The sequence below is a fragment of the Ascidia mentula genome, chromosome 8, assembly GCF_947561715.1.
Source record: "Ascidia mentula chromosome 8, kaAscMent1.1, whole genome shotgun sequence".
NCBI lineage: Eukaryota > Metazoa > Chordata > Ascidiacea > Phlebobranchia > Ascidiidae > Ascidia > Ascidia mentula.
Genome location: NC_138573.1, coordinates 1968008 through 1980950, shown reverse-complemented (window position 1 = coordinate 1980950; position 12943 = coordinate 1968008). Strand labels below are relative to the sequence as shown.

Here is a 12943-nt window from a genome sequence, read left to right as displayed (position 1 = left end):
TTTGAAGACTGAATGACAACTTTATTGCTTGAACGCAGTTACATTCACTACAACAGTATTTTAATAATTACGTACAAAAGCGTGCATGATTACATGTAAGTATTCATTAAAAGGAAGAACAAAAACTTACAATCAAGAAAAAACCAGCGTTCAACACTCGGATCGGGAGAAGCATTCGCCTGCAAAAGTACAAACATTTACATAGCAATTGGGAGTACGATTTTATGATGTGTGCAGCTGTATAGGCAACTCGACGTAATGAAAGCACTAACTTTTATTATCAAATAATTACTGAGTTAACTTACGGTGTTGAGGCTGTCCAGGCAAGTTCGCAAAACGTCCAGTCGCGAATTGCTCATCACCACAGTTACAAGGAAGGGGGATGCTGTGAACAATGTAAGACTTATTTACAAGGAACAATTGCAAAAAAACAAAGCGTAACACCATAGGCGAAACTTCATGTAAGAAGTTATTATAGCCCCTGGTGCATTAAATGAGTATGCGGTTTCAAAAACAAAACTTCTGTTTATAATCAACGGAAAACGTTTGAAATGGAGAACTTGGTATTGAGAAAATCGTTTTTTGAAAACAATTTCAAAATTAAAGGGATTAACGCCATACTATATTACGCACAAATCATGTATTTCCTAGGAAAATTGTAAAAAAAAACTGAACAAAAACATTTACACATGTTTCAAACTCAATATACCCTTTGTAATAAGCTTCTCCTTCATTCCACCTTGAGCATCGAAATCATAACTCGTCAGCAGGTTTAGACGAATCTTAATCTGGTCGTGAGGATGGGGCCTTAATCCATGACAACACAGTAGGTTAATTTACGTGCAATATACGATGTTATTAACAAAGGAGAGTATACTTACTCTGACGCTGCGGATGTTCTTCTCTTGGATTTGAAAAGCATGTTAGCTTGGTTGAAAAACTCAAACTTGATAATGGAGGGATTTAACCTATGACGAAACGTTGGGATTAGTTTCCAAATGAGTTTCCAAATGGTGCGTTCGGAAACACTTGTGCGTCGTTTAAATATTTTTTAGGGTTTCTATACTTGGAAGGTTTCAAATCAGGCCTTGCGACTATTTTCCTGTTGTACCAATAAAGAAAAAAAAACGACTTATTGTTCCTGTGCACGTTAGCGAATTCATCTCTAAAAACTGCCAAAACCCACCAAAACCCACCAAAACCGTTCAACTACCACCAAAACGGTCGACATTTTTTACATGGGGCGTAATAGGTTGGGTTGAGTATGTTTTTGAGGGTGAGTTTGAGTGTGTCACTGGTACATGAAAGTCGGGAACCACTGGTTCAGAGTGGTGCACTTCATAATTACTGCTAACGTAATACCTGCAGGGTTCACCGTCTATTTGCACTGGGAAGGTTTTGTAAGTCTTGATGGTAGCCGACCTGCACTGACAGAGTCGTTCGCCGTGTCCTCCGACGAATATCATGCCCTGTGAGAAGTGACAAAACACACAGGTTTTATTACGTTACAATTAACCCCGACGGTAGTTATTGTTCTAACAATTAAGACATGAGTTTTGCAACTTTTTGTGTGAGCTTTCGTGCCGAAACAATTCCAATTGACGGTTCTGACGTCACAAAGATTAAGGTCTGGTCAAGTTTTTTATCGTATTTTTGATAAAACATATTTTTTAGGTAGATATTTTTAAGGAAAACCATGTATGAAAGAAAATCCGCATAACTTTTCAGCGGAGGATATGCATTTTTGGTAAAAATATCAACACCTACCAGTTGGTTGAGACTGAACGCCAAAACTTCAATGAGTTTGTCGTCATGACGTTGCACAGTGAACTCACTGCCGCTGGGGTTTCCCCAAGGGCAAGTCCCGGAGCTGTACTTGGGAATATTGAGGAAGAGGATACAGACTGGTTTGAGCTCCCGGATCTTCGGCGTAATGTTTTGGCCGTCACACTGAACGTAAGTTAAGTGCAAGTTTACCACCCAAGCCGTTGGAGTGCGTTGCTATAATCCTTGGTTACTGCCGAACCATACATAAGCTAGTATCTGGTTTCAAGCTTAATAAACTTAACATTGGACAAAAAAACGGATGAGAACCAATCCGAAAAGACAAAAAAAATGCTATAATTTTGGGTAAAATATGTAGGTTTACTTGATGTTTTTGTAACTTAAATAGCCTTGCCGGGTTTCTCGAATTAAACAGTTTGGGAAATACTGCTATGTAGTCAAATAAAATGCACTATGAGATCGATTACAATACGTGTTCACAAAGAAGCTTGATTTTAACATTGTGACTTGAACATATTAGTAAAATCAGTCCGCGTGCCAATTTCAAACAAATGGCTGCCAAGCTTGGCATGTGTGACCTGTTTTGTGCGACACTGACAGAAAATATATAGAACAACTGAAGAAAAATACATATGTTTACTCACGACTACAGTGATGTGTTTGGATAGATCCTTGGATTGTCGTGTCAAGTATTCGAACATGCCGGCTCTCACGTAATAGATTTTATTACCGATGCGACTGTTGAACTTATCTGGATGGGCCTCTGTTAAGCCAAAAAAATGGGTTAAGGAAATTTACGCATGCTAGTTTGAACATTGTTTCTTAACTGCCTAACCACATATGAAACTCCACCAAAATCAAATGCTTACTATTTAAATATGTTTTTTTGTATTTTATTTTCCTAGTGAAATTAAAATTAAATGCCACGATAATCATTCGGGTAGAATTGCGCATGAAAACGGGCCGGAACCACTGGTTTATTATTCACTTATACACAAAGCACTTATAAAAGTTTAAAGCTGAACTCACCCCTTGATTCGTGGAAAGCGAGGGTGACTTGGGCGTCGGAACCGATGCTGAAATAATTGTTCACCACATCTAAGGGAGGATTGTCCACCCCAGTCATCAGATTCTCTTCTGGTGGTAAATTCGTTTGCTACGAATAAACAACATATATTTGGACGTTATTGCTTTCAACATGAAAGCCAAAACTAAGAACTTGTTAGTTAGCATAAAGTTGTTGGCAGACGTTTCAAATTCAACTGTGTTCATAATCAGTGCAAGGACTAGCAAATATTTAAAATGGAAATTTCGCAAATCCCTGCCGATCGAATTCCCGTCTTTGCAGAGCCCGACCTGAATGCCTAACGTTATTTGCATCGGCTTTCACGCGATTTAACCTTTGGATGAGACAGCAGAAAAACCGAACCCTTATACTTAACGAGATTAAACAAATGCCAAAGCCAAGGAGGATTATAACCTTTTTTACGCTGACATTTGGACAAAAAGTGAATTCGACCCTATCCCTGGCATGAAGCCCGTTTTCCTTGTTTTCTCAGTGCGCGAACTATTGTTTGCAAATAAACAAAAACAACACAAGCTTTGTGTATGACGTCATACCTCATCGTCTTCGGTGTGCCTAGCGGGAAGTTGCGCTTGCTCGTTCCGTTCCACGTGCAACTTCCAACGGTCCAATTTGGCGGGTCTGGCCTCCTCTACGCCCTGGAGGATTTTGTGGATTGGTTCGTCAGTGTAACCCTGCACGGAACACGAGGAAGATTAAATTGTGGAGTTTGGGAAACGCACGAAATATAGGTCATAACTTTTTTAACTTTGGTAGTTTTCATGCGGTTTTAGGCTCGTGACTAAGAAAGGGGGGTTAAGTTCATTTTATATTTATGAGTAGCGCTAAAGGTAATTGCATAAAAAACATTTTTCAATTTTTAATGCAAAATTACCATTTTTATAATGTATATTTCATCCCAAAACGAACTTATCACGAAACAGAGACCTGACAAACACTCACAAACGTCACAACAAACAAAGGTTTCCAAATTCAATTGTCTTTGTTTGTTGCAAAACAATAACCTTTATCACGTCACAAAAACCCACCGGTCCGAAGTTGAGGGTCCTCGACAGATCGTTGCCCGTTCCCAGTGGAAGAATGGCCACTGGAGGCGGTCGAGACAACGAAAGTTTATCAAGTACGGATAGAATCCAGCCGACCGTGCCATCGCCTCCACAAGCCAAGATCCTGAGGTTTGGAACTTTTCGATAGAGCTCTAATCTGTTGGCAAATCGAAAGTACATTTGGTTTTGTTGAAATACACATTTAGGGCGACAGAGCTTTATTATCAACCGCGTACAACGGGTCAGTGCAGAACAGTTATGATCACCTGTTTCTCTTGCTTAGCATTTGATTGACTCGCGAGGTTTTATGAAGAATTTTTTCCGAAAAGTTTCGTTTTGAATGTTTATTTGTAAAATGATTGTGACGGAACAACAAACGTCAAACGCAACTAAAACCGTCAAAATTAATCGGTTCATTTCACAGCATCACAGCTCAGCTGTTTTTCCCGGGTTATTTTCATTTGCTAAGACTCCGTCGGTTGCAGTTTTTACCACGCCACAGAGAAAAACAGCTTTCCGTGAAGATGTTGTTTCGACCACAAAAGGACCCCACCCCCACCATGATCCCAAAGCTATTTCAGCTAAAAAAATCGGCCACATCAAACTAAATACATTTTCCGATGCCTTTGTGCCACCGCAAATGTCAAATGGATTAGATTGAAGTAATGTGATGCCGGAAACATAACAACCCGGTTCGTCATTCGCGGCGCTAAGATAAATAATTTATGAAAAATGTTACACAGTGTATAGGCCGTCTTGTGGCGGTGTGCTTTGTCGTTTGTCATTACCCGTTCTGAAGCTTCTTTTACACGTGGAACCAAACACACAGCCGTTGTATCGGCTACTATCAAGACTTACAAGACGTGGATTAATAAATTAAAGCGATGAGTTAAAGCAGAGCTTCCCAAAGGTGGGGGGGCGACCCTGCAGGGGTGACATGTCAAATATTGTGGGTCACGAAGAGTTAACATCATACAAAGTAAAACATGTAGTTGCAATATCTTATAAAGTTGACACCCCCCCTCGAGAGATTTTCAGTTGTTTCATCACAATCAACTTCCGCAATGAAAATACATAAATATTGCTATCAAACATGAGAGGTGTATTTTTTAAATTGTTGCATTTCATACTCTTACAGTTCAGGTTGAAATCGCATGCATCAACACCCAGGCTTACGGGCACAAATACATATTACATCATAGCGTAAGCAGAAAATGGCAGACAACGTATCAAAATACGTCGGCACTCGACTAAACCTTGGTACGCAATTCATGCCTTTATGATTTAAATCAGTTTTTTTCAACCTTTTGTCCTGTGTGGCAGAACCGCTTTTGGTGACGTCAAAACAGTCACAGAAGCCCAGGTAAAACCAATAATTGATGTTAATTCTACGATTCGCAACGTATAATGCTACAGCTTTCAACTTGTTTCAAAGCGCTGGCCGCGATCACGTGACCGTATAAAGGCTAATCATTAAAATCGGGTTTTCGCGATAATGACGAGAGACGCCGCGCGCTCCGATTATCGAACAAAATGACGGTGATGATTAACGTGGACGTGCCTCTTACAGTTGCTTTTGCATTATTCACAAGGCCAATCTTCACGGCTCGCTATGTATTACAGGATATAAGCCCTTAGTGCGCCTGATGTAATTCGCACGGGCAGGTCAATAAATTTGACAATAACATTGTGTGACACTTGACGTTACGCAAAAATTGCCATGGACGTTGGTACCCCCTCAGTGCGACAGCTATGCACATTGAACTATATATGGGAGCTATATGCTGTTGGCGGTTTTGTTTTTTTAGCAACATGTTGGTTGCAACGAATTTGCCTTCACGCAATACATTTGCCGCACTTTCGCAAGTCTGTAGAAATTAATTGTCGCAAAACAGAATGGAAATCTTGTAACGAAAAGGCATTTCACGAACATTGCTCTAAACAGCCTACTATACGTTTAGTGTGGGTATTGAAGATGCGTTGCGTTGGTTAAAATAGGGTCGTAATCATTGCTGTTTTGCATTTCACTCCCAAGAATAATAAGTTTGACAACATAAATAAATCGTCTATAATGCAGAAAACATTAGCTTAATTTAAGTGGACGTTCCGGCAATAACTTGTCCCTGTATCAGTTCAATAAAATGGCGTAACGGGGTTAGATGTTGAGACTACGGTTTTTAAACATGGCAATGCTCTTTGCATAATGGACCAGCCTATCAGACATCAGAATTGCAACCTAATCCGTGATATTGTTCCAGAGCATGAATCTGTTCGGGGAAAACACAGGTTTTTTTTCTTACCCTTCCTGTGGACCGCCTTTCGAAAGGTCGAAGATCTGACGTGGATTCACTACCCACTGGAACGCTTGCATCAGTTTGGCGCCCTGTGAAAAATCAAGTCAATGAGCGTACGTAGGGCTGTTGACGTACAACGTTGCCATGGCAACGATAAGTAGCGGCGCAATTCAAAACAGGTGATATTTGCGGTTTTCAAGTTATTTTACACAACGGACCCCCAAGATCGAACAGACCAATTTACGGCTTATGTGGGATAGTCCCCGATTGTTATCCGGGATTTACCGCTTACCCACCTGGTTACCCCCGCTTTTGGGGTTAATAAATATAAGCGTGGGGGTGAGGAAAGCAGCTTGGTGGGAGAGAGGACGGATGAGGAACGTTCGCTGTCTGTTCTCCTTTGAGGATTTCTTCCTCCAGGTGCCTCCTGATCCGCGCTTCTTCTTCGATCGATTGCGGATCGACTTCTGCTTCTGCGACGACTGCGAAAGAGGATCCGGTTGGATTCGAATCGCGACAAGCTGTTCGTAAACCCTAGCACTACGGAGTGACTCATTGTTGCGTCATAATCGATTGGTGATATATAGTGGCAATAAACTTACGTCAACATGCATCGATTTGGTAAACAAGAGTAAAGAATTGGTTCCATACGGGGCGGTTACATGCGTTATTACTAAATCTCCTATTAACAGTTTTTCGTGGTGTATTATTATTTTTTTTTCGCAAATGGATTGTGCGGTACCCGCCAACCTCAATGGCAGTTGGGTTCATTACACGAGAAGAATTTCTGTTTGCAAATTGCAACTTTCGAAATAAGCTAAATGCCAACCGGCCCTAATGCATCGAACCCAAATACGGTGTGAAAATGCCACCAGAGTCCCTAAAGATTGTCCCATGAGATATTCGTGAAACCGCCACGCGCATTTCTATAGTTTTAGTGCACGTACAAGCCGATGACCTTTTTGGTTGCGACGAAGCGAATTTAAACAGCATTTAGCTGTCGTACGCTGCTTGCAAAGCACGCAGGCGAAAATTCCTAGCAGGTCAAACACATCATCGAGTTTCGCCGCACACAAAAGGTCGCACGTGCTTAAAACGTCACGCATCGCTGCTTCCGAGGATCGCAAAGCTGTCAGCCGTGTCGGAGGTCGTGGCATCAAAGCGGAAATTTGTTATTTATTAAATTCAAAACTTTGCATTTACATGATATCTCAGGGCTGGAAAAGCATGGAGAACACATCGTGCCTAACATTGGCGTGTAGATATTTGGATCAAATCATTCTTGCTAAGTCATTAGAATACAAACACAATAAGCTTCTTGTGCAAACAGGATTGCTCTTTTGGCATCAATTAACGTAATTTATTGCTACGACATTTCGTCTGGCATACAGCAAGGGAAAAACCCCGAAGAAGTCTTGCTGTATGGACGTCAGAACCACAAAGTAGGTTAATTAACTCCAGAAGAGCAGTTTAAAAGGAAAGTTTATTTTTTTGTTCAGTCAAAAGATAGAATTATTTTTGCCATCGCATGATTTCAAGCCAAAAAGAAGAAGGAACAGCCCCAGGTTCTTACTTTGATTATCCAAGTTGGCGGGACAATGCTTTTAGCGAATGCACCCAGCGAGCACGGTTCGTTGATTTTGTGCATCTGAAAGCAGCTCACTTTATTGTGGTAAGTTTCTTTGCACCAAGAACAGCTGATAGCTACAATCTGGAGATCAAAGTAAAAATTAATTATTCATTGGTTGGTGTATTTTATGGATGTAAAATTAACACGATGATCATTTGCGTATATGAGACAATTGAAATAACTGTTTAAATGATGTATGTCTATATATCCATATAAAACGAGTATTGCCCCGTTTAAGTTGAACCAATCTCACGTTAATCGCAACCCAACAACATTTCTTGCGCCCAAGGCTTGAAACATTGAATATTATCGCAATAATGTTTGAAGGTATCGCGTGATTTTCACCAAAATCTTTTTTGCATAACAACTTATTTTTTCGCACTTGTTGCACCAATACAGGCTGCGCTGAGACGTTTTTACAATTTTGCAAAATAGGCCCCAATAATGAGGCTTTATTAAAAAGCTTAATCAAAACAAGTGAAGGACGGGCCATTTGTGAACAAGTGAAAAAACAAAAAATAGGGCTTAATTTGCAAAAAATAAGTAGTAAAGTTTGTTAAAATTACGCAAGATTTACAAGCGTCACTGCGATAATACTGAATATTCAATCAGACTGGACGATGGTCGATTCGGGAGACAACTTCCTGTCCTCAAGCCGTCCATCTTGAGTAAAATTATCATTTCACGATATGCGTTTAATTTCGTCGTGTGATAGTTTCAGAGGATATTTGTGTGCTTCAGACGTTCTGCCTCATATCACGCTAAGTAAGGGCAATAGGTCAAAAAAAGCTGGAACTGTGAAATCTTCAGCACCCTCGAAATATTTCACAAAATTAAATTCCAGAAACTTGAGGGCATTTACTTTTCTTTGTCAAAATTAGGAAAAAAATTACTAAAAGCAGCGACACTGAAAATGTTAAGTTAACGGCAGTTAATTGAATATAAACCCATTTTTTAATGTTTAATGAAGACAATGTTTCCTGCATAGGCTGCGCAAATTAAATTTGGTCAGGTGTAGCCCAACCCATAGTGTTCCATAACCCGACCTAATATAGAAAAAAGCCTTAAGTTTGTTACAAGCCGCACGAAAACATGCCATTTGAAACACACCTCAAAAATAAAATACACGAACGCAGCAACCTCATGCAAATTCAAACATGTAACTTGTGTTTGAATGGCAATTTTCGGCTGTTTTATCGGTAACAACATTGGTGACTTTTAAAGGAGAGCCACAAGAATTATAATCACTAGCTTTGTACTGCAATATAGCATGGCCAGCTTTTGTTATTGGCAAGATAAAGGCAAACCGTGGTGTCTAATTGAAGAATTAATTAAAACTGTGTGCTTGTGTATGAACAATCACACTTTTAAGTCGTCCACTATGGCAACAGTATGGTTATCCGCTTGCACAGTGACAACCCAACAATGTAAAGGCGTTCAATTATTGATTCCCGTCTAAATTCGTCTCGGGGCGAATGCCAGGGATTATTGGCCGATAGTCCAGACGACTCACCTTCGAGGTTTCTCGAAAACCGAATCGTTTTTCGAAGGACTGTGAAAATAAAAATAAGAGTTTCATTGCGATTAACCGCGAATTTAATGACAACCTGACAATGAAAGGTGCCTCATAATAATAATAACAAGAAAACGTTTAACAGCATAAGTTTAAACGGTTCTCGAAATGTTTAATAAACATTATTCTTTGCATTACAGATGAGCATATCTATGGCCAAGACGTTTGTTATTTCATGTCTCTGTCTGTTTTTACAAGATTACTGAGGTCATGATAGGGTGAACGCATGTGATACAGCATTAATAATTTATGAACTATGAATGTAGAATGCGCTAATTGTTTTTTTGTTCAGACGAGCAACTCAACGAAGGAAAAGAATGAAACCACTAAAATGCGAAAAGCTTCGTTTTGAACGTTTCGATTTCGCGTCCAAGATCTCCACAAGCCTCTACGTATTATGTATTTTTCATGGGATTTTGTTTAAATTAACCTTTTCTTACCTTTCCGCATTGCTTGCACTTTCCCTCCTGCTTGCGTCGATGAACCCAATGATGATGAACAACCAAAGTCTGGAGGATAAAAACATTTAACCATATTACAAGTGGTTGGAAAAATCTACGCGAAGATCACACTGGTTCAAAAAACATAACCATGCTGTTTTGAAGTGCGATCCAATGATGTCTGTTAGTATATATTTATATATTAGGCGAGAAGAACACAGTGTTAATGACGAGGTGGGACGAAAAGACTGTGACCCATATTGCAAAAAAAACATAGACATGTTATATTTATTTGAGGCGTTCCGGTAATATTTCACTTCAATAAAAGCCATTTTGTTCTCAGAATTACGGGTAAATCCGTTAATAGCGTTCTTAAACAACAATGGATATTTTACACGTTGAAAACAATATGGTGAAACATTGTTCATACTGAACTTTCAAACCAATTTCCTTCCGAAAAGCTACCAGTAATCAAAACTACTTGATTGCGCAGATATTACAATAATAAGCAAGGGACTACACATCACGAAGCGGTGAATGTGTGCGTCAAATCGATAGACATCTTCACCTATAGTTATCCAGAATCGATTTGATCACGCTCTCTTTGTAAACATGAGAATAATAAACCCGTCCCGCGAGCAACAAAAAATATTTCAGCGATGAAAATTAAACAATGCCCTTTCCCTTTTTAATTAGTTGAGGTCTTGATTTCATACCAAAATAATTGGAAGCTGTTTGCTGATAATAACAAGGACAACATACGTCGGCACTATCAAACAGGTCCCCGAGCGAAATTAAAACTTTACCTCTCGCATGCTCCTAGTGGTGGCCTCGCGAAATGTCGTCTTGCAACGGAAGCCGATCTGTAAACCAAAAACATATCAAGAGGACGTATGGATTCCAATATCTACTTTGCGTTCACAAAACACAACATTCACAAACAGTATAATAAAACTCGATGAATAACTATCGAAACCACCAAACAGTCTTATGGGCAACAAATACCTGGTATGTGATTTTATCAACAAGTTATATTTTGGAAAAAGCTCTCATGTGTGGTTATTTCGTTCACTGACTTTTTTTTTCATACGATACTATAAGTAAATGGTTTCAATAGGTTAAGAAGTTGCACACGGCGCTATATTGTCCGTTAATCTATAGAGATCAGACAGACACATTATATGAATCTCAGTCCTTTACATAGGACAGGAAACACTATCGGTTGGAAAAGAAAATTGCAACAAATTGCCTTGACATAGAAAGGACATGTAGTTTTTTACCTACTACATTATGGTTGTTGGCATAATAGCTGGTTTGGAATCCTAAAAGGTCGCATTGGCCGTGAAAAATTTAGTCTTGTTGTCGGACACATGTCTTTCGGCAAATGAATAAACATTTAACTATGCTCCCATAAAAATGCCTTTGGCAACAAAATATCGCTTACCCTGACAAGTTGGGCGTAGCAAGCGTCATGCACGACGATGTGACAAGCGGAGCACTTCTTTCGGCCGCCGGATTTCTAAAAAAAAATTCCATTAGACAAGAAATAGAGGGAGTATAACAAATTTTGAAACGCTGTCAATGACCTAAAAGCTTCAAGGCTTGGACATTCGTCATGCTATTATTCGAAAAAAGCGCCTCTAACAACGTTGCTTAACTCGCAAATCGCGAAACCACTGGAATACTTACCGACAACTAAGTAAGACTGTCCGTTTCCCAAACCATCAAAATACGCAATATACGCGCAAAGTCGTACAAAAATGAACAACAATGCACGGTAGCTCACAACCAAAATAGGGTTTTCGTCTCCTATTGTTTTGTAACCGCACGTTTCGATTTTCACAAAACCTAATTAAAAAAAACTTGTCCAACCTCCCGACCGCCAACAGAGATTATGACGTCACACTTACGCTGCAATTCTGTTCCCCGACGTAACAAAGGTCGCCAGAAGCGTTTGTGGGGGCCCAAAGGTGGTCATCACTCAGCGCCGATTCCTACAAACAAAAGGGTAACAAATTGTTGTTATTAGCTCGTGCGTCAGTGTGTATGACGTTTAGTGGATTTAACGAACGATCGCAAGATTTCTGCTGCAAAAAGCCCATCATGTGTACACATTTACGTTGGGAATTGACAAGGAGTTTTAACAAGACGATATGACATCACTACAGACTGAGCACCCAACATTTGCAACCCATGAAAACTTTTGTTTTGTGTACAAACACCATCATATACAAGCAATGAAGCCAATTAATATTTGTAGTGAGCTGCATACAGAGCCAATGTTCCTGTTTGGCAGGCAAGATTGTTGGATAGTAACCACAAAGCTACACTGATGAGACCGAATAATTCGAAAGATGCTTGGTATATTTAACAATGTGCCCCCTGGTTGAAGACCTAAAAGTCACTCGATAACTAATAAATTCCTTTATGAGTGTTTAACCCGCGAGTACGCCTGCTTGTTCAACAGTACACGCCATCAATCGCTTCGGTCAATTAACAATGTGAACCCTTATTTCCTGGAAAGTGGGATCCTTTGTATGGTGAAAGGGAAATACACAAAGGAATCAACGAGTTACTCACCGTCCAGTCAACTTCGGTTTTCGGAGTCACTCGTCGTTGTGCGATCGGCGAAAAGCTGGCTGTGGTGGCAGAGACCAACTCGTTCATGTTGTAACCGGCTTTCTGAATTGCCTTCCTGCAAAAATAACGAATAGCCTTAATTAGATGTCTAATTCCTTTGTAGGCACCTCCTACACGTTGACTGTGATATATTTATGGATTGGTACAAGCGCATTGACAACGTGCAAGGCATTTCTTCCAGTTTATTGTCTATTTAGGTGAATATAGGCTATACTTCATACAGCCACTTGTTATTTCTGTTAGCTCATATTGATGGCCACTATTTCGACATGTAAGGTATCATCAGTGCACTTTGCTGACCAAACGGCCAAGCAAAGACTTCCACTTTGTGGTGACTATACAATCACCGTCATCCATCGGGCACAAAACCAGGTGCAACCAACCGGCGGAACAAGATGGAAACCAAGCAAAAGCTAAACCAATAGTGCAGTCAGACCCCGTGTCACAACAA

General features: G+C 39.9%; 1 protein-coding gene across 4 annotated transcripts in view; it reads right to left on the bottom strand.

The window, feature by feature from the left end:
- The window catches only part of LOC145912594 (diacylglycerol kinase zeta-like), a 29504-nt gene that overhangs the window by 4422 nt on the left and 12139 nt on the right, over positions 1-12943 (bottom strand). For all 4 annotated transcript variants that reach the window (XM_083000118.1, XM_083000120.1, XM_083000119.1 and 1 more), the window contains 19 exons: positions 12433-12547; positions 11763-11846; positions 11297-11371; positions 10659-10715; positions 9853-9921; positions 9353-9391; positions 7783-7920; positions 6506-6691; positions 6216-6298; positions 3898-4072; positions 3406-3543; positions 2815-2941; positions 2430-2548; positions 1768-1950; positions 1363-1469; positions 882-968; positions 710-807; positions 306-385; positions 131-179 (listed from right to left, as the gene is read on the bottom strand). In XM_083000118.1, coding sequence (XP_082856244.1) covers positions 131-179; positions 306-385; positions 710-807; positions 882-968; positions 1363-1469; positions 1768-1950; positions 2430-2548; positions 2815-2941; positions 3406-3543; positions 3898-4072; positions 6216-6298; positions 6506-6691; positions 7783-7920; positions 9353-9391; positions 9853-9921; positions 10659-10715; positions 11297-11371; positions 11763-11846; positions 12433-12547 — 2009 coding nt within the window. The remainder of the gene's footprint in view (positions 1-130; positions 180-305; positions 386-709; positions 808-881; positions 969-1362; positions 1470-1767; positions 1951-2429; positions 2549-2814; positions 2942-3405; positions 3544-3897; positions 4073-6215; positions 6299-6505; positions 6692-7782; positions 7921-9352; positions 9392-9852; positions 9922-10658; positions 10716-11296; positions 11372-11762; positions 11847-12432; positions 12548-12943) is intronic.